Genomic DNA, 24,084 nt, shown 5'->3' with positions numbered 1-24,084 from the left:
CTGTGCATAGGAAACAGGAGCGAGCCCCGCCCTGATGATTCACATAATACATGGCCATGACGTTGTCCGTGAGTATCCTCACCGTGGTGTTCTGGATGTGCTTGTGGAAGCATTTGCAGGCATTGAAGATCGCACGTAACTCTAAAAGGTTTATATGTAGACGCATCTCTCCTGGAGACCATTGGCCCTGTGCTGAGAGAGGCCCCATGTGGGCTCCCCATCCTAGCAAAGAAGCGTTTGTTGTGATTTGGTAGCGGGGTTGTTGCTGATAAAGATACCCCTGATAGGAGATTTTTGTGGCTGGTCCACCACAGGAGCGATCGTATAACGAAGGGTGGAGGCGCTACTGGTCTGTAGAGGTTATGTCTGGTGTGGCTGTAAACAGTGTCAGCCAGTATTGAAGGGCATGGAAGTGTAGTCTAGTGCATTTGACCATGTATGTTGTGGCGGCCATATGGCCCATCAACTTCAGGCAGGTTATAAGTGAGGTGGTGGGGCTGCCAGTAATGGTATGGATGAGGTCCTGAATGGTTTGAAATCTTTGCAGGGGTAGGAAGGCTCTGCTTGCAACTGAGTCCAAACGAGCCCTTATGAACTCGAGGTCCTGAGTTGGGTGCAAAACGGACTTTTGTTCATTGAGAAGGAGCCTGAGAGCCTGGAAGGTTCGTCTGGTGAGTTGGATCATATGAGAAACTTTGGGGGCAGAAGGACCGTTGAGTAGGCAATCGTCCAGGTACAGGAAGATGAATACTCCTTGCCGTCGGAGAACTACCGCTATAGCCTCTGAGAATACCCTGGGGGCTGAGGACAGTCCGAAGGGCAGGACCTTGTATTGGTAGTGATCCTTGCCGACAACAAAACATAGGAACCTTCTGTGGGCCGGGTGGATATCGACATGAAAGTAGGCATCCTGGAGGTCGAGGGCAGCAAACCAGTTGTGTTGGTCTAATGTGGGAATTATGGCAGCCAGCGTGATCATTTTGAATCTTTGTTTCCACAGGAATTTGTTCAGACGGCGGAGGTCTAGTATGGGTCGCCAAACTCCAGACCTTTTCTGGGTGAGGAAATAGTGCGCGTAGAAGCCCCTGGTTTTGGGCTGCATCTACGAATAGGGAATTTGGTTGTGAGTGTGCAAAGAGGAATTCCATCCCCTTTGGGGGAACGAAGTATTTTCTGTTGGCCCTTTTGTTAGTCGGTAGAGCCAATGTTGGAGCATGTCATATTTCATCAGCAATCTCCAGGATGCCCTCATCGAGGGGGATGGCCAAGTGGACCTGTGCTGCAGATGAAGGTTTCTAAAGAGTTTGTGTTGCTTGTCTTTGAGTTCCTGCAATGGTATCTCCTGAGTGATGGCTACTCATTTAAACAACTTTTGAAACTGACAAAGGTCATCGGGTGAAGAAACTTTACCGGGAATGACTGCTTTGTCTGGCGGAGAGGAATCTGATGGAGAGACCTCGATTGGCTGGTCAGCAAAGGGAGCGTGTTCCGGTTCCGATGGAAGTTGTAAGGGCGAAGCCACCTGTTCCGGAGGGGTAAGGGGACCCAAAGTTGGGGACAGCCTGGACGAAGCGCAGTCGTAAGCTGATCGTGAGTGGTAGGAGTACCTGCTACCAGAGTAGCGGGAGTAATGGTCGTTGCGATGATATATACCATCCAGCGGTGAGCGTCTGTCTGGATAGTAAGAATGTGAACGATGCCAGTGATGGTATGGAGAATAAGGTGAACAAGAATGGTTGTATGACGCCCTGGAAGAAGCAGGAGAAACGGAGACTTGTCTGTAGTGGTGTCTTTGATGAGAGGGACGAGCAGCCAGGAATGGAGATGGTAACCTGGAGTGAGAATCCGGAGACCTGTGGCGGCTACCACGGTAGTATGGGGAACGCGGCACTGCAGCGGTCGGTGCCATGGTGGTGGGAGGCAGTCGCGCTGGCGCCGGGTGTTCCGGCACCATTTGCTGGTTTGAAAGCAGTGTGGGTGTCGGCACCGTCATAGTCGGCTCCAAGGAAGCCTTCATTGGTGGCTCAGAGCTCGGTGCTGGCAGCTGGGGTGCAAGCAGAGCTGATGCTACCCTCAATGCCGCGGTCTGTGCAGACTCCCATGGCGTTTAGATTTTTGTGCCCCTGACACTCCAGAGCTCGGCTTTGAAATGCCCGACGTTTCCAGTCTGTCCCCCTGGCTCTCTCTGCCGTGTACGGCAGAAGGCAGAGATCTGGTAGGGGAGAGCCTGGGTTTCTTTGGTATGCCCGTGGTGGGGGATGAAGCCCGTCGCTTTGGGGGCTGTTCCTCGGTGGCGGGACGTTGCAGCTGCAGGGCTTTATCAAAGAGAAGCATTCACAGGCACCTCTCTCTGTCTTTCCTAGACCTGGACATAAGTTTAGTGCAGTGGAGGCATTTCTGGGGAACATGAGATTCTCCCAGGCATTTTATGCAGTCAGAGTGACCATCGGAGGCTGGCATTGCTTCATGGCAAGTGCCACATTTCTTAAAGCCGGGGGATGATGGCATGATAGGGTTTAGTCTGGCGGTTAAGGTTTCTCCGCCTGTAAGAAAGAAGCGTCTCTCTGAATTTCATTCTTAATGAAAACAGAAAAGAAACGTCTATTTTCTTTCTTTCTTTCTTTTTTTTTTTTTTTTTTTTAAATGAGCAACTATGTACAAGGAGACGAACCGGGGAGTCAACTGTTAGGGATGTAGGAGGATAACAACTGCCTCCTTAATTCTTGGGTGTTTTGTTTTGTTTAAAGGGAAAGTAACGAGGTGGAGATGTGGAAGGAAGAACGAGGTAAGAGTAAAAGTTAACTAGAGCACGTATAGTCTCACAATGGGTTGAGGTGAAGAGCGCGGTTCCATCAGTCTGCAGCCAGAGGTGGTCTAGAGGAACTGGCGGGAGGCCAGACCGCGTGCCAAGGAAAAAAAGCACGAACGCCGCAAGCACAGCGGCGCATGCGCGGTCCAGCCGGATACTGCTTTTGACAAGTCTCCGTCTGTGGCGCCAGGGCAAGCCCAGCACCCATAGTGGAGCACCCGCGGGGACATCCTCGAAGAAGAATTTTGTGTTTGTTAATCACACAGGGTCCTGGCATTAAACAGAAAGTCCTGCATTGAGTTCTGAGCGTCTGGAGACAAACCCAAAGGAAGCAATCATGCCACCTCCACTTTAAGACCGCAAAAACCATGGTCTGTGCAGCCGAGTCTGCCACATCGGAAGCCGCCTGCAGTGCCACCCTGGCTATAGAGGCTCATTCCTCCACAAGAGCCTTGAATGCTTTCCTAAAAGCTTCCAGGAGTGAGACCTCTAACTTGAACATTCCCTGCTATGTACTGAGGTCGTAGTTGACAGAGAGAGCCTGATGGTTCGCCACTTAAGAGTTGAAAACTCACTGAGGAATAAAGCTTATGGCCAGCGTATTTCTTGGGGTGGGGAAGGATGCCCTGTCATTCCCTGTGTTTGACAGATATTCCATCACAAGGGAGTATGGTATGAAAAGACTGTACAAATACTCATAGTTATTGGCAAGCACGAAGTATTTTCTTTCCGCCCTCTTGGAAATAGATGGAATAGATGAGAGAACCTGTCATGGAACCTTAGCAATCTTGGCCATTCCCTCACTTGTGCTGCCTGGCCAATGACACTAAAGAGAGCGTCCAAGGCCTCCTGTTCTTCTTCCACCTGCAGATCCAGATTAGACTACCCTCTTTAGAAAGTCCTGATGGGTTATCTTGTTGTCAGGCCAGACTACAGGAGGGGGTGCCACTATGGCTTCATTCTGCAATGAGGAATACAAGGTTTGGCCCAACTGGCCATCTTTCCCAATGCGGGCTGATCGCTCAACCCCCTCCTCCATCTGAGGAATAACTGGCCTTATTGCCTGAGGTGCCTATACACAGCAAGTGGGTGGCACCAAAGAAGCCTCTGAGTTCCTATACATAGTAACCTGGGGCTGAACTATGAAATCCTAGGGGATCTATGGCACCATTGTGTCAGCTACTGTGCCTCGAGCCATTGGGAGTTCTGCAAAGCTGTCTGCGGGTCTGCCCTGCTGAGACAGCACTGGGTGCAGTGCAGAAGATTGCACCAGGGGCAGGGAGACAGAGTCCGCTTACTGAATGAATGCTGGCGGAGGACCACAAAGGGGTATGTGCTGTCTTCTCTCCAGTTCCAAGAACTCAGTGATGATGGCGATCTCAGTAACTAAGTGGAATGCTTCGATTGGCAGCCCACAGAGCTACGTTGATCCCGGGCCTATTCCTGGCTGGCAGTAATTGGCACTGAGACATCGAGCGGGATCTGCTGTGCTGCCACCACTAGGGTAGCTCGGTGGATAGGCCAGGAATAGGCCATGAATACTGGCAGTGCGGAGAGCAGTGCTGTGGTCGAGGAGAATTACCCCTAGAGCAATGAAGTGCATATTGGGAGCAATTCTCCCTGCAGTGCCACTGTTTCTGGGAGACGTATGCCTCCACAGGTCTGTGCTCCGAGTCCAGTTATGCTTATGTATCCAGCCCCAGACTCTCTTCACGGACTGAATGGGGACATGAGAAGCTCTCTATCTGTCTGGGTGGGAGAACAAGAATGCTGGGCACCTGGCGACCGAGGAGCAAAAGGCGGCTTCCCTCTATGGCAGAGCCCAACCAGTGGTAGAGCAGGCAGGATTGGCAGTCAAAATGTCTTGCACCACCTGGAAAGCTTCCAGCATGGAAAGGACTTGAATGTCCGGGGCAGGCAATGGGTAAAGGTAGGATTACACTGGTCAATCTGCACCAGGGCTTTATCTGCTGGATGGTCTCCAGCATGATCCTCTTTCTTGGCACTGGCCTTGCGTGGGGGCAGGGGACGTGTGCTTGCCCAACTTCTTCGGCTTCTTAGATGAAGCCATGGAAGGCAACCAGCACCGGGCTGACGGGGCTAAGAATGCTGCACACTTATGCACTGGCTCTTGGCACCTAGTCTGAGTGCCAGTCCTAGGGAGTGAGGGTGGACTCCATGAGTAGGGCTTTTAAACATATAGCCCTAGTTTTAATTGTCCTTAGATGAAAAGATCTGCAGATCTGACATTTTTCAGAAATATGCACTTCTCCCAGACAGCAGAGGCACTCAACAAGCAGGTCACTGACTGGCGTATACCTGCAGCATGTAGTACAGGCTTTAAAGCAGGGGTGGCCAACCCATTCCAGATGAAGAGCTGTGGAGACAACATGAAGAGCTGGGGCAAAGTTGTTGAGGAAAAAAATGGGGGGGGGGGGAAATAGGTGCTGGTACACGGCTGCTGCTTCTTTTTCTTTTTTTTTTTTTTTTTTTTTAACAACTTTTGCCTGGGTCTGCACGGCGCTGCCCCCTTTTTTTGTGGGCTCAACAACTTTGCCCTGGCTCTTCACGCTGTCTCCACTGCTGTTGTGGCTCACAAAAAAAGCACTGGGGAGGGGTAAGAGGTACAAGTTCTGGGAAGGAATTTGTGTGCAGGAGGAAGTAGAGAAGAGGCTTCTGGCTTGTGGAGGGGGCTCCAGGCTGGAGAGTGTTGGGGTCAGGTGGAGGTTTGGGGGGCTGAGCAAACCACAGGCTTGTGGCTCCGAGGGTGCAGGAGTTTGGGCTGAGGTACATGAGGGGCTCAGGGCAGGGAGGTTGGGAGTATGATGGGCTCAGGACACAGATGTGCAGTGTGTGGATGGTGCAGGAGTGCTATGGCAGAAGACTAGAGATGTAGGGATGCAGGAGTTTGGGGATGTGAGATGCTCAGTACAGGGGGTTCCAGTGTATAATAGGCTCAGATTTGGGTTCTGGGGGGGGGGGGTGCAGAGTGTTATGATGCTGTGGCCAGATGGAGGCCTGGCCCTAATTGGGGGTTTATTGCCCAGGCTTCATTTTTAAATAAAATATGTCAAACAAAATGTTTCAACGTTGTCTTTTTTTATGAGAGGGGTGGGGAACCTGTTTTGAGTCAGGGGTCACTGACTCACAGAAAAGTCAGTTGGGGCCACACAAGTGAGATGCAAAAAGACAACCGCTCCAAAAACCCCCAAAGCCTCAGTAACGTGGCCCCAACTGTGCTGGTGGGGGTAGGGGACAGGGTTCTGGTGGGTGCTGGGGCAGGGAACTCGTGGGGTGGTCTGGTCAGGAGGAGGGGACAGAGACAGCTGGGGCCAGTACCTGGGGATCCCAGGTCTCAGGAAGCACGCTGGCTGCTCTTCCTCTCCCCTCCCTCTGGTACCCTCCCTGTTCTAACCCAATCCCCTTCCCCAGAGCCAGGCAACCCCCAACCCAATCCCCTCCCCCCAGAGTCAGGCACTGACCCCCCACTATACCAAGCCCCCTCTCCCTCGCTCTAACCTAATTCTCAGATCCTGGAGGCGGAGCTGCCACTACAGCCACATGAGAGACTCTTCAGGTGCTGAGGCGCATGCACTGAGTGGCTGGCCTTGAGACGTGCTGGCTGGGATGCCGTGCGCACCCTCCCCCGAACCCAATTCCTCTCTCTTCCCCTCCCCCAGACTGGAGCCAGGGACCCCTCCCTCCCCCACTCTAACCTAATTCTCGGGTCCCGGAGTCGCCACTGCCGCTACAGCAGCACGTCTCCCTCCAGGCGCTGGGGCATGTGTGCTGAGTGACCAGTGCGCTGAGCAGCCGGCATGCCGTGTGCATCCCCCCAACCCCTCTCTCTTCCCCTCCCTTCCCCAGAGCCAGACACCTCCCCTCCCCACTCTAACCCATCCTCCTCCCAAAATAACCTTATGCCCGCTGGTGCCGCCACCACACCCGGAACCTCTGCCACTGCCTGCGCTCAGCGGCCGGCTACTAGCACGTGCAGGCTGGGACGCTGTGTGGGACCTGGCCTGCATGTGCAGGATATGACACAGTGCGCTGGAGATTGTGAACAGAATGGTGCAGGCCATGAGCACGTATGCAGCCCAGCCATGAGAGCGGCTGACCTGAGCAGTTCTGGGTTCTGTTCCAGTTCTGTCAGGAGCTGCAATTTTTTTCTCTGCGAGCTGCGGGTTAGCCACCCCTGCTTTAAAGCCAGAAGAGTGAGCATGCCCTGTTGCTAGGCTAAGCCCCTAAACATGGGGAATTAGCTCAAATGGTAGAGTGCTCACTTAGCATGCAAGAGGTAGTGGGATCGATGCCCACATTCTCCAATAGCTTTGTCCTGCCATGAGGACAAGGGACTGGACTCGATGACCTCTCGAGGTCCCTTCCAGTCTTAGTATTCTATGAAAGGGAACAAAGGAATTATTAACGTACAACTATTTACACGTACTTATCTAGAGGGAAACTATTTACAACTGAATAGGGAAACTTACTAAAGCTGCAGCCAAGTCTGGAACACACTGCTACTGGTGGAAAGAAGGAACTGAGCAGGGAGGGGTCTGGGGGCACCTTATATAGTGTGGCATGTGCATGCTGGAGCCAGTCTCCTATGGAAACTGCTGAGGGAAAATCTTCCTGCACCAGTGCATGTGGCAAGTTATGTTGAATGGACATGAGCAAAAACATAAAGAAGAAGAATATGGTGTCTGTAAAATATAAACATCTTACATCTGTAAGATGTAACTGCCAAGTTATAATTATAAACCTAAATATATTCAGAAAAATAATTGCCAGAAACAGCACTTTCATTGAAGATCTACAAATACAGGTTGTATCTCCCTGGTCCAGCAGCCTGGGGACCAGTCCTAAATGAGAGAATTTGCCAAACCAGGCGAGTTCCCCTGCCATTGGCCCCCCAGCCAACCAACAGCTGTCTGCCAGCCCTGGCCAGCCCCCCACCTCATACTGCGTGGCTCCCAGCCATGCCACCAGAGGGCTCCCTGCAATGTGGGGGCTCCCCGGTACAGGAACATCCAGCAGTGCTGGATCAGAAAGTCCCAGTTGAGGAAGGTACAACCTGTATCATCTAAGTGCTTTACATTGTTTTCATAACATAGCATATAAACAATTCCCAGAGCCAAACATTTTTGCACCAGCATTTGGCACAAAGAAATCTCACCTCCTAGCACAAAGAGGAGATGTGACTTTTGACGTGAGGATAGTTACTCTTGAACAACAAGAGTACAGAGTTCCTACCTGGTTGTCATGGGTATAACTTTGTAAGTTTTTATCTGCATGTTCCTTTGGCTGCAAGAAGCATCTTGGGAAAGGATAATATTCATAACATCAAAGAGCTGCTCAATACGCTGGTCCTGCCGGAGATCTTCACCACCTTTGACAAGAAAGGGATGATCTCGCTCATCACTGCCTCGAATGTTTATACGTTTTGGTTTCCTGATAGACTCCATTATTTTTATCTTGGCAGGGGAAAAAAAGCAAAACATTTTTTGACACAAATGAAAGCATGTATTACTATAGCAGCCAAATTATGACAAACGCATGGGCCTCTTGCATTTCCTGTGTACTTGCTCCTTTAGATGGCTTTATTTTTACAAATTTAGGAAAGTATGGATAAATCCAGTCCCTCTGTACAAAACACCCAATTGCCAGTACGGAAAACACCTCAAATTAATATCAATGAGTACTTAATGATGATGTTATAGTGGACATCTAATTAATAAGATAAATCCTTTGTGTACTGTTAGATATCTGCTCATACACTACTTCCCTTCCCCCCAAAACACTAGATTGAGCCTTAATGTTTATATTCAAAGCCAAAAGGGATACTGTCTTTAATAGACAGCAACTGTTAGCGTACCCGTTCATCGAATCCAGAGATTTTTGCATGGTATTCTGGCAATGGTTTACTTTTACCGTCATACTGACCTGAAGATAAAAAACAGGCATATATTTTTCATTTAAATATTAAAATAAAATATTAAACTTTAGTTAATGATGGCAGGTTCAGCCTAATACTGAACTTTATTAAACTAGTAGAGGACTAAGATTTTAGAAGTACAGTAAAACTCCAATTGTCCAGCATCCAGTGGTCTGGCACTCCCGATAGTCTGGCACCAACTGGAACCCAGAAGTGCACCCACCAGCCGGACAATTGGAGCTGCTGGAGGGGAACGGCACGGCAAGGGGCGAACCCTCCGCCTTTTGCAGGAAGGTGGAGGAAGTCCTGCGCCGCCGCCAAGAGTTTCCGGGAGGGGAACGGGCTCCCCACCCCCAGACTGCAGTAGTTATCACCAAGCGGGGGGTGAGGAGCGGCGCTGTGGGACCAACCCGGCAGCACCCCAGCTGCTCTGCTCCACCACTCGTCAGTTTCAGCCGCTTCCCCAAGTCCGCCTGTCGCTGCTGAAACTGACGAGCGGCGGAGCAGAGCAGCTGGGATTCTGCCAGGTTGGTCCCGCAGTGCCACCTCTCTGCTTGGCGATAACTACTGCAGTCTGGGAGGTGGGGAGCCCGCTCCCCTCCCAGAAACTCTCAGTGGCGGCGCGAGGCTTCCCCCGCTTTCCTGCAAAACAGCAGAGGGTTTGCCCCTCGCTGCGCAATTCTCCGCCCACCCCCCGGATGCTGTGCGGGTCCTGGCAGACCCATTACAGCCCCCCGCCGGAGTACCTCCCGATACTCCGGCATATCCGATAATCCGGCACCACGTAGGTCCCAAAGGTGCCGGATTATTGGAAGTCTACTGTACATAGTTAAAATAACAAGTATTTCAATTGGTCATTCAATAAAATATATGCCATGAGATGCTGGAACTCTTACTGCTTTTAAATGGCATACCTTTTTCAAACTAGAATGCAAAAATCCATTAGATCTTTGTTCATAACCTGCTGGTATCAAGGGGTTAGAAGCAACAACATACATGTTCAGTGATATTTTTTAAAAAGCAAAGACATTTTAAAACATCACAACAGTAAGTTCAGCTAAATACAGTCTTAAGGAACAGAATCTTTGTACTTTTGAGACTGGAAAGATCTCCCAGATTTCTAAGTACACCTCTTGGAAACAGCAGATACAGTGCCCACAGAAAAGATGTATAAAGTATTAAACTGGGAGGATGTACAAGGTATCAAACTGAGAGGAGTCTTGTTCTTAGCTAAAGAAGACTAGAACTTCTTCCAGGTAGAGTATCTACTATTCTTATAAGAATTCATTATATGTACTGAAAGGGTAGCATACCAGGGATCTCCAGTTCATTCCTCATGAATTCAGCTTTGAAGCCACTCATCCAAGGTGAACATTCTTTCAGATTTCCTGGTTCTTTCTGGTCTTTCATTTTTGAAAGGAGAGAGAGTGTAATTCTGCTGAAATCATCAGCCTTCATTTCTAACAGCTTTGAGCCGCCTTTTCCAAAATGACAGTTAAACTCCTTCCCAAAGGTCTGAAGTTAAAATTAATTTACAGAAAAGGAATTAAAGTTCATTTCATATATAGCAAGATCACACAGTGCTTCAGAGGCACAACACTGCATTTTTAGAGAATCAGTTTCATTCTAGTGGGGATTTATTTTTGGAATCCCTAGACTTAGTAATTATCAAGTCCTCTCTGACTTAAATTTTATTTATACAAATAGTTATTTAGGCTGTAAGCAATTTAGTTCATACTCCTGTCATTTTTATTTGTTTATAAAACATCATGAACATTTACAACTGTAATAATAAAGAAATAAAATGAGCCATCAAGGGCAATTGCATTCCGATTCCTATGGAGACTGAAATGAGGATTTTCAGAAAAGTTCACACAAGTGCAGGATTTCAGTAACATTCTAAGGTGGCTCAGACAACTTTTACAGTATTTTTTCTATTATTTATATTATAGCCGAAAGCATTTTTTGACTTTGATTTAGTTCTCTTTCCTGTTTAGTTACTAGATTGAGAATTCCAAGGTCTGAAGGGATCACCATGATCATCTAATTTTACCTCCTGTATAGCACTCGCCACAGAACTCCCCCAAAATAATTCCTAGAGTTAGAAAAACATCCAGACTTGATTTTAAAATGGTCTGTGATGGAGAAATCACCACAATCCTTGGTAAATGGTTCCAGTGATTAACTACTCTCACCTGTTAAAAATGTATACCCTTTGCCAGTCTAAACTTCTAGCTTCAGCTTCCACTCTCTGGAATGTGTTATATCTTTCTCTGCTAGACTAAAGAGCCCATTATTAATGTGTGCTATCCCCTGTAAACAAGTCACTCCTTTACCTTCTCTTTGATAAGATAAAAAGATGGCACTCCTTGAGTGTATCATTACATCCTTTTTGAACTGTCAGCACCACAACTGGACATAGCATTGCAACAGTGTTCACATTAGTGCCCCATACAGAAGTACCATAATCTCTCTGCTATGACTTGAGATTCCCCTGTTTATGTATCAGAAGATTGCATTCACTCTTTTGGCTACAGCATGATATAAAGAGCTCAAGGTCAGCTGATTATCCACTACCACCCCCAAATCTTTTTTCAGAGTCAGAGTCCCCCAGAACCTGCAAGTATGGCTTAAAACTCTTTGTTCCCAGATGTATACACTTACATTTTGCCATATTAAAATGCATTTTTTGCACCCAGTTAACTAAATAATCTAGACTGCATTGAATCAGTGGCCTTATTGTTTTCATTATTTACCACACCCCCATTTTTGTTTTATCTGCAAATTGTATCAAGTAATAATTTTATGTTTTCTTCAAAGTCATTTAAATCGTTTAAATGTGTACATCACTCACACTGGATGCACTGAACAGAAGATTTGTATGACAAATGGCCCTTTTAAAGATCTGAACACAGATAATTTCATGTATCAAAGTCACCTGGTAAAAGTACGCTCAGCTGCACAGAAGTAAAATAAGTTACGCTGAAGACAAGATCAATGTAGTGTGTGTGTTATAATGCACATTTAATAACATGTATGATTAAATATCCTCCTTGGTTTTGTGTGTTCTTGAAATATATCAGAATTATTTTTTAGTTAAGCTAGAGAGAAGTTGGCTTAATCATTAACTGCAATGTCCAGAGATTCCAAACCCAAATCCACTCATGCCCATTAAAATGACTTCTTCTCTAAAAATATATTACAGGCAGTCCCCGGGTTACATGGATCCGACTTGCATCGGATCCCTACTTACAAACGGGGTGAGGCAACCCCGCACTAGCTGCTTCCCCCCAGCAGACCAGGGAGACGCGGAGCGGCTTTTCTCAGCAGACACCTCAGCTTGAGAATAAAGGACTGAGGGAAGTGAGGTGTGGGAGAATAAAACTGAGCTCCGGAGAAATGTTTGGCTAGAGTTTCCCCTACAATATGTACCAATTCCGACTTACATACAAATTCAACTTAAGAACAAACCTACAGTCCCTATCTTGTACGTAACCCGGGGACTGCCTGTACTGGAAATCATCAACATGTTTAATATTAAAAAATAAAGAAACCCTGCACACTATACACATATGTACACAAACTTTTCCTTCCCCATTTCTTTATCACTGAAGGCTCAGATATTTCAGGATTCTTTGCAGAGCCACAGCCATGAACAAGCCATTTGATCCCTTTTAAAGTATTAGCATATTAGTAAGAGGCCAAAGCACCAGAGAGGTACATAGGCAGAAAGCTTTAGGGCACGTCTAGACTACCCTCGGCTCCCGAAAGATATGCAAATTTGGTGCAAATTTGCATATCTTCTTCCGATCCCTTTTTAGAAGATTTTTTTAGGAAAAAAAAAGCAGTCTAGATGGGGTTTTCCTTTTTCGAAAGAGCCCTTATTCCTCAAAAAATGAGGTTTACGAGGTTCTTTCGAAAAGGGGGAGTTTTGTGTGATAACCCTTGTCTAAACTGTTTTTGTTTTTTTTTTAAAAAAAATCTTCCAAAAAAGGAATTGGAAGAAGATATGCAAATTCGGTACAAATTTGCATATCTTCTTTTGAAAGCCAATGGTAGTCTAGACGTGCCCTTAGGTAGGGACAGAGGCAAAGTCACTGGAAAGTGAGCAGAGGGTAATAGCTGAACAAGTAAACTAGTGCCTCAGATGGGAACATTCTACAGGACAAAGCAGTCAGGAAATATTAGTTGAACTGTAACAAAACTACAGTTACGGATTAACAAGTATTAAAGGCCTAGTCCTGCAGCCCTAACTCAAATCATTCATATGAATAAGGGCTACATGATTGGGCCAGAAACTCTTATCTCAGGGGTCGGAAATCTACTGCGTGGCATGTGAGCCAGTTTTCACTGGAATGCGAGCCTCCCTGCCAGATCTGGCAGCCGGATATGGCAGCTGACCATACAGGACTGTCCCGATTTTAACTGCCATCGCTCCTTGTGCAGCGCAGAGGACTCCTCCCTCCTTCCTCTCACTGCACAGAGCACGTAGGTGGCTCCATTGGAGCTTTGCCACGGACAGTTGGATCTGCGACCCACTGCCCCACCACTGCGCACTATGTAGCTCCCTTCCTGCCCCCACCACACTGCCTCTGGCGCATGAGCCCCCAGTCCAGTCATATTGCCACTGCCTCCTTCTCCAGGCCACTTGCTGTTACAGGGGCCTCTGCTGCCACTGCCGGGGGGCAGGACGGGTCCAAAGTTAAACCCAGCGAAGCCTTGTCCCACGTCTCCATGCCTTGGAGTTGTCACCTCAGCCCCAGCAGGGGCTACGCGGAACCGGCTGGGGCACTGCAGGGTGGGGCACAGTGGGGCTCAGCCGGTGTGCTCTATGTGCTGCCATGCTCTCCCCACCTCCCACCCCAACCCACCCTGCTGGGGGAATGGAAGCGAGCCAGATCTGGCAGGGAAGGTTGGGGTTTCTTCAACCCCCCTTCCCCCAAACCGTGCCAGGATCCTTGCTGCATAGAGAAGGGGGAGGCTGAGCTCCCTTCCCATTCCCAGCCCATTGAGGGAACGACAGCATGCTGTCGGGAGGCTTACCCCGCTGTAAGGGGGCACGAAGTCAGGTAAGTGTCCCCCCGTCATCTGCAGACCTCCACTCCCAATCCCCCTCACTCACTCCTCTCCCCCTGCCAAGACCACACACCCCAGCTTGATCCGACACCCTCTCTTGCTCCTGCATCCTCCCTTCTGGACAGACATCCCACCCTCAGCCTACTCCTGTAGCCCCGCAGCCACACACTGCACCCTCCCTTGCTCCTGCTCCCTTCCCCTTAGCCACACACCCTACCTCCCAGCCTGTTTCTGTACCCTACCTCCCACCCAGACCCCTTCTGCACCCCACCTCCTGCCCAGATCCTGCACCCCATCCCTATCCCATTCACTGGCAGCCCTGTCATGCACACTGACCCCCTCATTTTTGTCCCCACTCCAGAGACTAAGGGAGTCCACAAAATCCACAAACCCTCGACTCCAGAAAAGTAAATCTGAGCCCCTGGGAAGCCCTGAACCTCAGTCCTTCCTGTCCTTTCCCTTTCCCACACTCTATGGGGCTGGAGTGCCAGAGGAGTAAGGTGTCTCAGTTGGGGGCCACATCAGTGTGGTTTGGGGGTTTTGAGGATTTTTTTTTTTTTTTGCTTCTCACTTGTGTGGCCTCCAACCCCAAAAATGTTCCCAGCCCTTGTCATAAATAAAGAAAATATTGAAACCTTTTGTGCTAAACACGAATTAATATTTTATTTTATTTAAAATTAAATTTGATAAACTAACATGAGAAAGTTAAAACACTTAATCTGTTTAATAATTTAATTTAAACTGTTCTCCCTAACTGCAGCTGGTTCAGAAAATAAGGTCACCATACCCAGCCTGTCCCTGCTCCCCCCAGCCACACACATCCGTAAATAGAAGTAAATAAGTTAAATCTTGGCACACCACTTCTGAAAGGCTGCCGACCCGTCTTATCTGATTGATACTGTCCTTTTGGACTTCCCAGTATACCCTTCTCATTTGAGATATTAAAAAAGAATGAATCATGTAAACATGTAACCGCTGAAAAATTCAGCAGTTACATGTTTACATGCACGGGGAGAGACAGCTCCCGCAAAGCTGCCTGTCCCCCTCCCCCATTCTGCTGCCTATGTATCAGAAGCAGCAGCACAGAGAGGGCAGGCGGGAGCCAGGACTGGCAGGAAACCAGCTTTTAAGCAGTCTCCCCGCAAGCACCAGCTCCTGTGGAGCCACCTGCACCCTACGCCTTCTGCGCAAAAGTGAGGCAGTAGCATGGGGGAAGGCAGCTTCGCAGAACCAGCTCCACACTTGTACCGGCTTCCATCTGCTCCCCTACTCACACTGCTGCCTCTCTATCAGAGACAGCAATGCAAGGGGGGAGGTGGTTCCTACATGTAATCATGAAGGTTAATCGACGAGCCCAGGGTTAACCCAGGGGTCAGAAATGTATGGTACACGTGCCATAAGAGGTGCAAAATGTGCGCCCTCTCGCTCCCCCCACCTGCAACAGGAAGCCTGTGCTGGCAATCCAGCATTGCATCCCCCTGCAAGTTTAGAGCCAGTGCCAGCTTTCTGCGGGGGAGAGGAAGAAGTCCCGAGGCTGTGTGTTAGATCCAGCCTGCGGGGAAGCATGTGCTGCTCCTTTCCTCCCCAGAGCAATGAGCGCACTTCCTTATCCACCTTACCTTCCCCAGTGCTCCGGGAAGTCGGGACACAGGAGCTACGTGACCTCCCACTGCCTGGGAGCTGAGGGCAGGAGACCAAGTGGGGCGCGGGGCGGAAAGAACCCTTTCCTCTCCGGGAGAGTGGGCATGGCCCAGGGCAGGAGAGTACACTGGGGCACACCACTTCTGAAAGGTTGCAGACCCCTGGGTTAACTATTTACACTGATACACTACCATATCCCTACTTCCTATCCCATTACATACCATTAGTACTCAATATCACTGACAGGGATTTCAAACATACCTGAATAAATCTCTTTCTGAATAATCCAAGACCTGGAGCTTGTAAATCTCCTAAGTTTCTGTACATTCCTTCATACATTTCCTTAAGGCTATTTTTATTTCTCTGAGTTTTTCCCAACTCATTTTTAACATCCTCAACCCAATCCTGCAGAGAGAGAGAGAAGGAGCTGATTACTGAAGAAAATTATTCACACACCTTCTCTTTTGTAACTCCATCAGATGGTATTAGATTTACTAATAATGTGAATTACAATTAAAAAGTCTGCTATAATCATTTTAGAGCAAGATGAAAGCTATAGGACTATGATATAAAATGCTGTTTTGTGTACTGTATTTTTTATGCCAGGCGGAGCTAGGGATGTGAACGACTAGTCAACTATCTGATAAGCAAATACTTATCGGATAGTCGACACGTGCTAGTCGACTGGTCACTTCCCCACTCCTTGCTGCCTCTATCAGAAAGAGGCAGTAGGGGGACGGGGACAGGAGAGGCGCTTCAAAGTGGCAGATTTCTCTCATCACAGCTTTGAAATGTTGTGGGAAGCACAGGGCCAGCAGGAAACTGCTTGAGTCCCCCCTGACCCCATTCTCCTGGCAGCGCTTTCGCCTTTGAAGTGCAACAATAGCCCTGGAACTGTTGCTACACTTAAAAGGTGGAGGCACCCTTATCGACTAATCGAATAGTCAATGTAAATAGCTGCAACTATTTCATCAGCCACATAATTGACATCCCTAGGTGGGCAAGCTGAGTATAGGGCCCAGTTGTTCTAGGCACTGTACAGAGACAGAATGAGACAGTCCCTAATGTAATGAATTTATACTCTAACTACACAAGACAGATATAAGTAGGATTAAAGAGTATACTGTATAAAGAGAAGGGATAAAGCAATGATTGCAAACACATTAGTTCTACCATATCTTCTGGTTTGGTTTTGTTATTTAAATCCTATTAGGAGAGGATTAGCTACATGAAGAGCTAAAGCATGGGTGGGGAACCTAAGTCCCAGGAGCAAGATTGGCACCTAGTTTGCCTGGATCCGGCCCCCATCAATCCCTGCAATTGCTCTGCCAGCCTCAGTCTGGCTGGCTCACCTCTGCATTTTCTCTCTCTCTCTCTCAACTGGCACATGGCTGAAAGGATCCTACTGTACCTTAAAGAGCATCACAGGATTAGAAAGCTGTTCAAGGGCATGAACAAAATCTTGAATCACTCCTCCTCTGTCTAATTTACTCTTTATCCTGTGAAAACAAACCATCAGAAGTGGACAACAGAAGCTTCCATTAACATATTCTTCTTCAGTCTTCACACAAATACTTTCTATATGCAAAACCTGAACAAGTAAAAATCTAAGGGGCACTTGGACAAGAGGGATTTGAGGATGGGAAGCTGCTCTCAGGCTGCAGAGGAGTAACAGTGGAATCTCTTCATGTCCTCTTACTTATTCAAGTCTGTCTGTCTCTCTCTACAACTTGTTATATTTTGACATTTGTTGAGAGTCTCCTGTGAAAATACCAACTTTTGGAAGTGACAGCTCTCTGGTGGGTACAGCAATCTGCATTATCAAGGTTGTACACATCTAGCACATTCCACTGAAGCTGTGTGTGCATTATTTAGTCTGAGCAGCACAAGAAGTGTGGACCTTTGTCGTCTTCTCTCAAATTAAGACATCATGCAAAAATGATGAGAAAAAGCAAAGGGACACATACAATGAAATTAAATTTACAAGGGCTGTGCGATAATCTATATGAGAAAGTTAGGCATTACAGTACCGTAGTCAAATAAAAGCTCTTGCCCCACCAACAAAAGGTGGTGGAAAAACAACGCCAGCGAGACTATGATGGCTCAGAACCCTAGAATAGGGAAGCAGCATGTTTTACACAATACGAGCAGCCTTCCAAAAAGGAAAGCATGGGCACTTACACTGCTTATGATGTACAAAAGATAGTTTTGTTAAATTACTTTTTAAAGAAATACTTTTAACAAATGTTTAATTAATTAATAAGTGTCTTTGCTTGGTTTTTACATTTGAAAGAGAAGTGTCAGAGCCTTACTTTCCTCTTTTTGCTAAAGGATTTTGGCAAATATGAGCAGCTATAGTGATGTAACAGGAGACTAAGCTGTGAATTTCCCTCAACCTTAGCATAGCAGATAAGCAAGGAACCTCACTCTGATTTTGCACCTGAAACATATTTCAAAGAAGCAAGAAAAGGCCAATCTATTTCTTTTTTGCTTTGTAGTTTGTTTACAGGGCTGTGGGATGAGCAAGGATGATGAGTTATCAGCACCTCTAAAAATAATCTACCCACATATTTAAGAACCTAAGCAAGGATGCAGGTGCCTAATTTTAGGCACCCACTTTAGAAAAGTTGGCCTAAGTATTTCTTTTCCCAAGCATTTGAATCAAGTACAGGATATACCAGTTTATTTAATATTTTCTATGCTTTTTATTATCACTTCCTATTACAGAGTCTTACAAATTTGTGAAAAACATTTCACCTTGCTACGAACTCCTTGTTCTTGTGGCCTGTTGCAGTATCTTTGAAGATATAGTTTTCACTGCTGATCATGAAAGGATAGACGATTGCCTGCGGATAGCTATTTGCAATCTCTTCTACAGTATGTTGCACAGCTACTGCTTCCTCTTTGTCAAGCACTGCCATCAATTGGCTAATCCAACCAATGAACTGCCAGCAGGGAACTGATGAAATCTGCAAAACACAGACAGCGTTTTCAACTTCTGTATATCTTTAAAAATCCTGAATATGAACAAAAGCAAACAAAATTACTCTGTGTTCCTAGTCAACAGGCAGAAACACATCAAAAAATAGAGCATCACAGCCTCTCCCCTTCTTAGCTCTGCTCTTTATCCCAATGGAATTTAAAATGCTGACATAATAAATTACTTATCCAGATAATGAAGAAATAATAAAGGATTCCTGAGGAATGGCTATCATTTTTGTGGCATCCGTCAGCTGAGACAGACTTCACCCATATTGTTCTAACAGAGAATTCATTACTGTCACAATTCTTAGGAACTGTTTATGCCGAGTGACCACAACAGTACAAGTGTGGTGCTGCAGTTATACTGCAATAGTCACTGTAATGTAGATGCTCGCTACATCCATGAAAGGGTATTTTCTGTCAGTTTAATTAATCCGGGTCTCAGAGAAATGGCAGTTAGATCAATTGAAGAACGCTTCCATCAACACACTTTAATCTACGGTAGGGTTAGACTGAGTTAACTAGCTTGCAAAAGGTACAACATTTTTCATAACCTCAAGCAATGCAGCTAAATTGACCTATGTTTTAGGTGTAGAGCAGGTTGTAGTCTTTCAGTCATGGCTTCCAGAACTACATTCTCAGCTCACTGGAGATAACCAAACTACGATTTTGTTGTTCTTATGCCTTCTCCAGTTGCCCTTATATCAATAAACTGCCGTCCAATCTTTTAAGTACTAGCATATATGGTCAATTTAGAAAGGGTTTTGAAACGTTGCTGGGCTAAAGTTGCACTAACAATGCCAGCATACATCTATAGTGCAGATACAACTTTCACTGATGGAAGGGCTTCTACCCAGTAGTGTAGGAACACCACCTCCCTGAAAAAAGTTTGCTTCTATCAATGGAAGCATTGTTCCATCAAAACACTGCATGTACACAGAGAGTTAGGTCAGCATAACTGTACATATCAGAGGAGTGTAACAGAACGTTTCAGTGTAGACCATGCTTGATATAGTAGACACAGTAGACAGGAATGTCACAAATATGCCTAGCATATGGGAGAAAAGTGGGTGTCTTACTACCATTGGCATGGGGAAATGGGTTACAAGTTCTTGGACAAGGGGTTTAGGAAACTTGAGGGGGAACATGAAGAGATGGAAGGAGTCTCTGGTGTGTGCAAAGTACTTGCCTGACAGAAGTGAAGTATGTGGTACCCTAGTCATTTTTCTTCATTAATCAACTCAGCAAAAGTGTAATGCAGTAAGTTCCCAACATCTTATTAAACTAACATGCAGATTTACATGCTAATCCAAAATTCAACATTAATTAAAACAATAAATATTTGGTTCACAATCAACTTTGCTGTCCCAAGAATGGAAGTAACTAACCTCTCGTGTCATTAGGCCAAGGGTCTCTGCTGGATACCTTTCTATTATTTGCAGCAGCCTGGGAAATTTTAGCCTGGCATCTCTGGAATTCAGTTTTAAAGCTTTTATCATTTTTTCTACTACAATGGCTGGGAATGTCTGCAGATCCAGAGCACTGATATCTACAAAAAACACACACAAATGATCAGAAACACCATCCTTTTACATTCCTTAGATCAGTGTTTCTTAAACTTTTTAAGATGGAGGAACACCAAACAATATATATATTTTTTTTTATGAGGAAGACCAAGGACTTTTTTTTTTCTCAACAAAAAGGAAAATAGGGTCGGGTGGAAAAGTTATTGAAGGAGGGAAAAATAAAGTCGCCTGTCCCTTGAAGGGTGGCCATTTTGAACTCTGCTGTTCTCCGCGGCACACCGGTGTACTATGGAACACAGTTTAAGAAACACTGCCTTATATCATCTAAAACATTCATCTTTACTTTTTATTGTGTCATGGGCATTCTTGGTGTTCTGTAGGAAATGAGTAACAATTTTTTGATTTTTTTTTTACTTTGTTGTTTCCCATTTGAAGACTTGTTTGAAATGCACACATCATTAGTACGTATCTTCTTGGACAGTAAGGACTAGCTTTTATCAGGAGGCTGCATCATCACTCGTATCTTGTCCATTTCATTATCATGGTCTGGAAAGGACCAGGAGGAGTATCTGCTGGATAAGATGCATATCCCACCAATAAAATAGAGACCTAATACTAATGGTGAAACCAGAGGCAGTTGTCAGAGAGAATAAGAAAGTATGTAAAAAACATCAGTGTTAAGGACAATCTGTTTATATTTAAATTCAAGCCATATAACCTGTTGGGATTTCAGGAGCAGGATGAAATGATTCATTTTTGATAAATTCTCTACAATGGAACTTACTTTTTTTGTTGTAAAATACCACGGCTTTGTCTACACTGGCGTAATCTTGCACCAGAAATATGCAAATGAGGCTAAGCGTGGAATATCGCCGAGCCTCATTTGCATATCTAATGAGCCGCCATTTTGCGGAAGAGGCTCTTGCGCAAGAAGGAGCATCTACACTGCCCCTTTTTGCGCAAGAAAAATCCTCTTGCGCAAGAAAAACCCTCTTGCGCAATGCCCTTACACTGATTATTTTCAGGAATAACGGCGTTGCGCAAGAGGATTTTTCTTGCGCAAAAAGGGGCAGTGTAGATGCTCCTTCTTGCGCAAGAGCCTCTTCCGCAAAATGGCGGCTCATTAGATATGCAAATGAGGCTCGGCGATATTCCACGCTTAGCCTCATTTGCATATTTCTGGCGCAAGATCGCGCCAGTGTAGACATAGCCCACCTGTTTAATTCTTCCACCAAATAATTCTTCCATCTACAAGAATATTTGTAAATTTTCCATTTCCCACCTCTAACCCCTGTATTTTGACTGCTCTCTATTGGCATTCTCCGATCTGAAATTTGCATAACAACGGGATTGTAAATCCTGATAAATATTTTAATTTCTGATTTACCAGATGAACCTTCTTCCTCTTTACGGAGATGTTTGTCACAGAAATCAACCAGAGTCATGTAAGCATCTATGACTCCAGTCAGGTCCACGTGCTCCATTGAATGAGACTGCACCTCTTCTACAGCCTTCCTCACTGCAATGCTGAAATACTGGAAAGCTTTTTTGTTCAGACCTGCTATCACCTGAAAAATTCAATCATAAGTGGAAACCACAAGTAGAGTTCAGCAGATAGTTCGTGGTGAATAGTTTTATGCAAATGAACACTGATCACGTATGTGTCAAACATTTAATGTGACCAGTTCTTCATATGTAGCTCATTCTTGCTTGCAAGTATTCAATATTTGAAATTTGAGCTGTACTGGATACACAGATCACGCGCTAGGAGTTCTGTTCCCTTAATAGTCATAAGTCTTAGACTGGGGTTTCCAATGCAAGTTACATGTATAGTTTAAAATTCACTTTCTGTGGACACTTTCTACAATTTGGTATTTCTAAGCCAACAAACTCATTCAATAGACTATTTGCAAACAGTTAATGTGAAAGACACACAAACACAGTCAAAGAAAATTTTTTTAGTCTGAATGAATGTTCATGACAGCAAATGGAGAATTTTTGTTTTGTTAAGTTCTTTTGTCCAGCTCTCTAATTTTAACCTTTATTTATATACCCTCTGTCCTTTTTCTTGTATGTGGTCACCCCAGATGTTTTACAATACAATATATTTAATGGAAGAAATAATTTGCAAAGCATTTTACAAACTAACTTACCCAAACTCTGCATACAGATTTCATCATTTACCAATGATACCCACACCTTGTCAGTAATGTGCCAGCTGTTTAGCAGTATTTAACAACAGCACCCAAGAGTTTAGGAACAGCAAGTGGAAAACACTGTATCCAATATAAAACTACACTGATATTGTTGGAACAATTCCATGATCCAGGTTCCCTCTAAGCTGTGCAGCAGCATAGCCTCTCAGCTCCTTAATGAGCCCTGTCTAGCCAGAGGCTAGTGCGCCACACACATTGCTGCCTGGCTGAGGGAGGGGTACTTCTCCCCTGCTGAGGACAGAGCAGCGAGTCTCTCCCAGTGGGTACCCAACCTCTCCCTGCTCTGTCCTCAGCAGGGAGCTGCTGCTGTAGCTGAGGGAGAAGTACCCCCTCCCCAGCCAGGCAACAACATGTGCAGAACCCTGGTTAGGCAGGGCTCTTTAAGCAGCTGCGGGGCCGTGCTACTGCACAGCTTAGAGGGAACCTTGTCCAGGATACAATCCTTTTGACTAAAAGGAGACAGGAGAATGAATACGATAATGGGTATCTCCTTAAAAATCACTTTCTAGAACTATATTTTGTGATGTATCCTATTGTCTTGGAAACTCTACAACTCGAGGAAAGGTTGGTTCTCTAAAGCTGACCTTGTAGCTAAATGGTTCATATTACTTAGATGAAAGAGCCAACTGCATCCAGCGATAAAAGCTTGGCTCAGCAACTTGGCTAATCTAGCAGCTCAGAGCAGGTAATATTTTCCAGAACAGGAACTTCAGACAAATTTGAAAAGAGTTGGTCTCACTTTTTAAAAACATTTGATTAATCCCTAGTGGATGGAAGCCAAAAAGTCACTTTCTCCTCCCTACTCACACGTCCTTTCTTCATTTTCCCTCCCTTCCAATTCTTTTGTTTTTTCTGTTCTCCCCTTATTTGTTTGGGGGTGGAAGAGAATCAATATAATAAAAAAATTCTACAATGTGGAATTTGGTCAGGACACAAGTATTAACATTGGTAGATCTTGAAGAAGGTGCCATGTAATCTCAGTTTGGTGGCTCATCCATAAGGTAGTACAGTGCCCTGTAGTCTCATGCAGCGACACCGGTTAAAATATTAACTCAGAGGGAACAGAATCATCCACAAAATCCTGGACACCACTTCCTGTTGTATCTTTCTGGAGGTCTCTCATAAGTGATCTTTCTTAGTTTTTAAGGATCACAGCAAAAGATTTCATTATCACTTTTCAACTGTTCGTTATGAATGTTGTCATTGTGGTAGAGTAACTAGCACACTCATTTTTAACTTAATTGTATGATACATTTATACTCTAGAAATCCAAGTGTTATTCTCAGGAGCCTTTCTTTTCTACATCTTACTTTTGCTTTCCAAGAATTACAACTAATTTTTGTGCTTGTTTTATCAACACTGTTCATTTACAGCTTGCTCCCTGACAGACAAGTACATGGATTTGTTTGTTTTAACTGTAGTTAATAGAGGGGAGCTATCAAGATCAGGAGATGCAAACTGATATGTGTAGTTAACTCTCCATTTGGATCCCTTTGAAAGACACGTTCAGTTCCAGGGTATCTTGAACAACTCTCAGTACATATATTTGACAATCTGGTAGGGTCTCCAATTGGATGTTCTTCATAATGTACTCCTGCTCAATTAAAGCAAAGAACAGTAGGACAAATCATACTTTTTTTGGCACCCTCCTAGCTGAGGTAGATCATTAAAATGATTGACCAATCATTATGATAAATAGAAAATCAGTTGTATTAATATTAGGTGGTGACCATTTTCATGCAAGATCCATGCTACCAGCACTGACTGATGTTAACATGGGTATCAAAGAGCACTACTCATCCAACTATTAAGTTTCTTGCCTTTATGAATGCACATGCTCTAAGACAGACTTCTTTCCTCCATGTAAGATGTTAGCAAGGACAAACCCTTGCACAATCA

At 45.6% G+C, this 24,084-nt stretch overlaps 1 protein-coding gene across 1 annotated transcript in view; it reads right to left on the bottom strand.

Moving 5' to 3' along the window:
- The window catches only part of PRKDC (protein kinase, DNA-activated, catalytic subunit), a 195,881-nt gene that overhangs the window by 21,509 nt on the left and 150,288 nt on the right, over window positions 1-24,084 (bottom strand). The window contains exons 72-79 of the mRNA XM_006112163.3: window positions 21,357-21,537; window positions 19,832-19,992; window positions 18,219-18,430; window positions 16,873-16,960; window positions 15,723-15,866; window positions 10,058-10,259; window positions 8,685-8,752; window positions 8,063-8,283 (exon numbers count right to left, since the gene is read on the bottom strand). Of these exons, the coding sequence (XP_006112225.2) occupies window positions 8,063-8,283; window positions 8,685-8,752; window positions 10,058-10,259; window positions 15,723-15,866; window positions 16,873-16,960; window positions 18,219-18,430; window positions 19,832-19,992; window positions 21,357-21,537 (1,277 nt within the window). The remainder of the gene's footprint in view (window positions 1-8,062; window positions 8,284-8,684; window positions 8,753-10,057; window positions 10,260-15,722; window positions 15,867-16,872; window positions 16,961-18,218; window positions 18,431-19,831; window positions 19,993-21,356; window positions 21,538-24,084) is intronic.

The sequence above is a fragment of the Pelodiscus sinensis genome, chromosome 2, assembly GCF_049634645.1.
Source record: "Pelodiscus sinensis isolate JC-2024 chromosome 2, ASM4963464v1, whole genome shotgun sequence".
Classification (NCBI taxonomy): domain Eukaryota; kingdom Metazoa; phylum Chordata; order Testudines; family Trionychidae; genus Pelodiscus; species Pelodiscus sinensis.
This window is presented reverse-complemented; position numbering and strand designations above follow the sequence as displayed.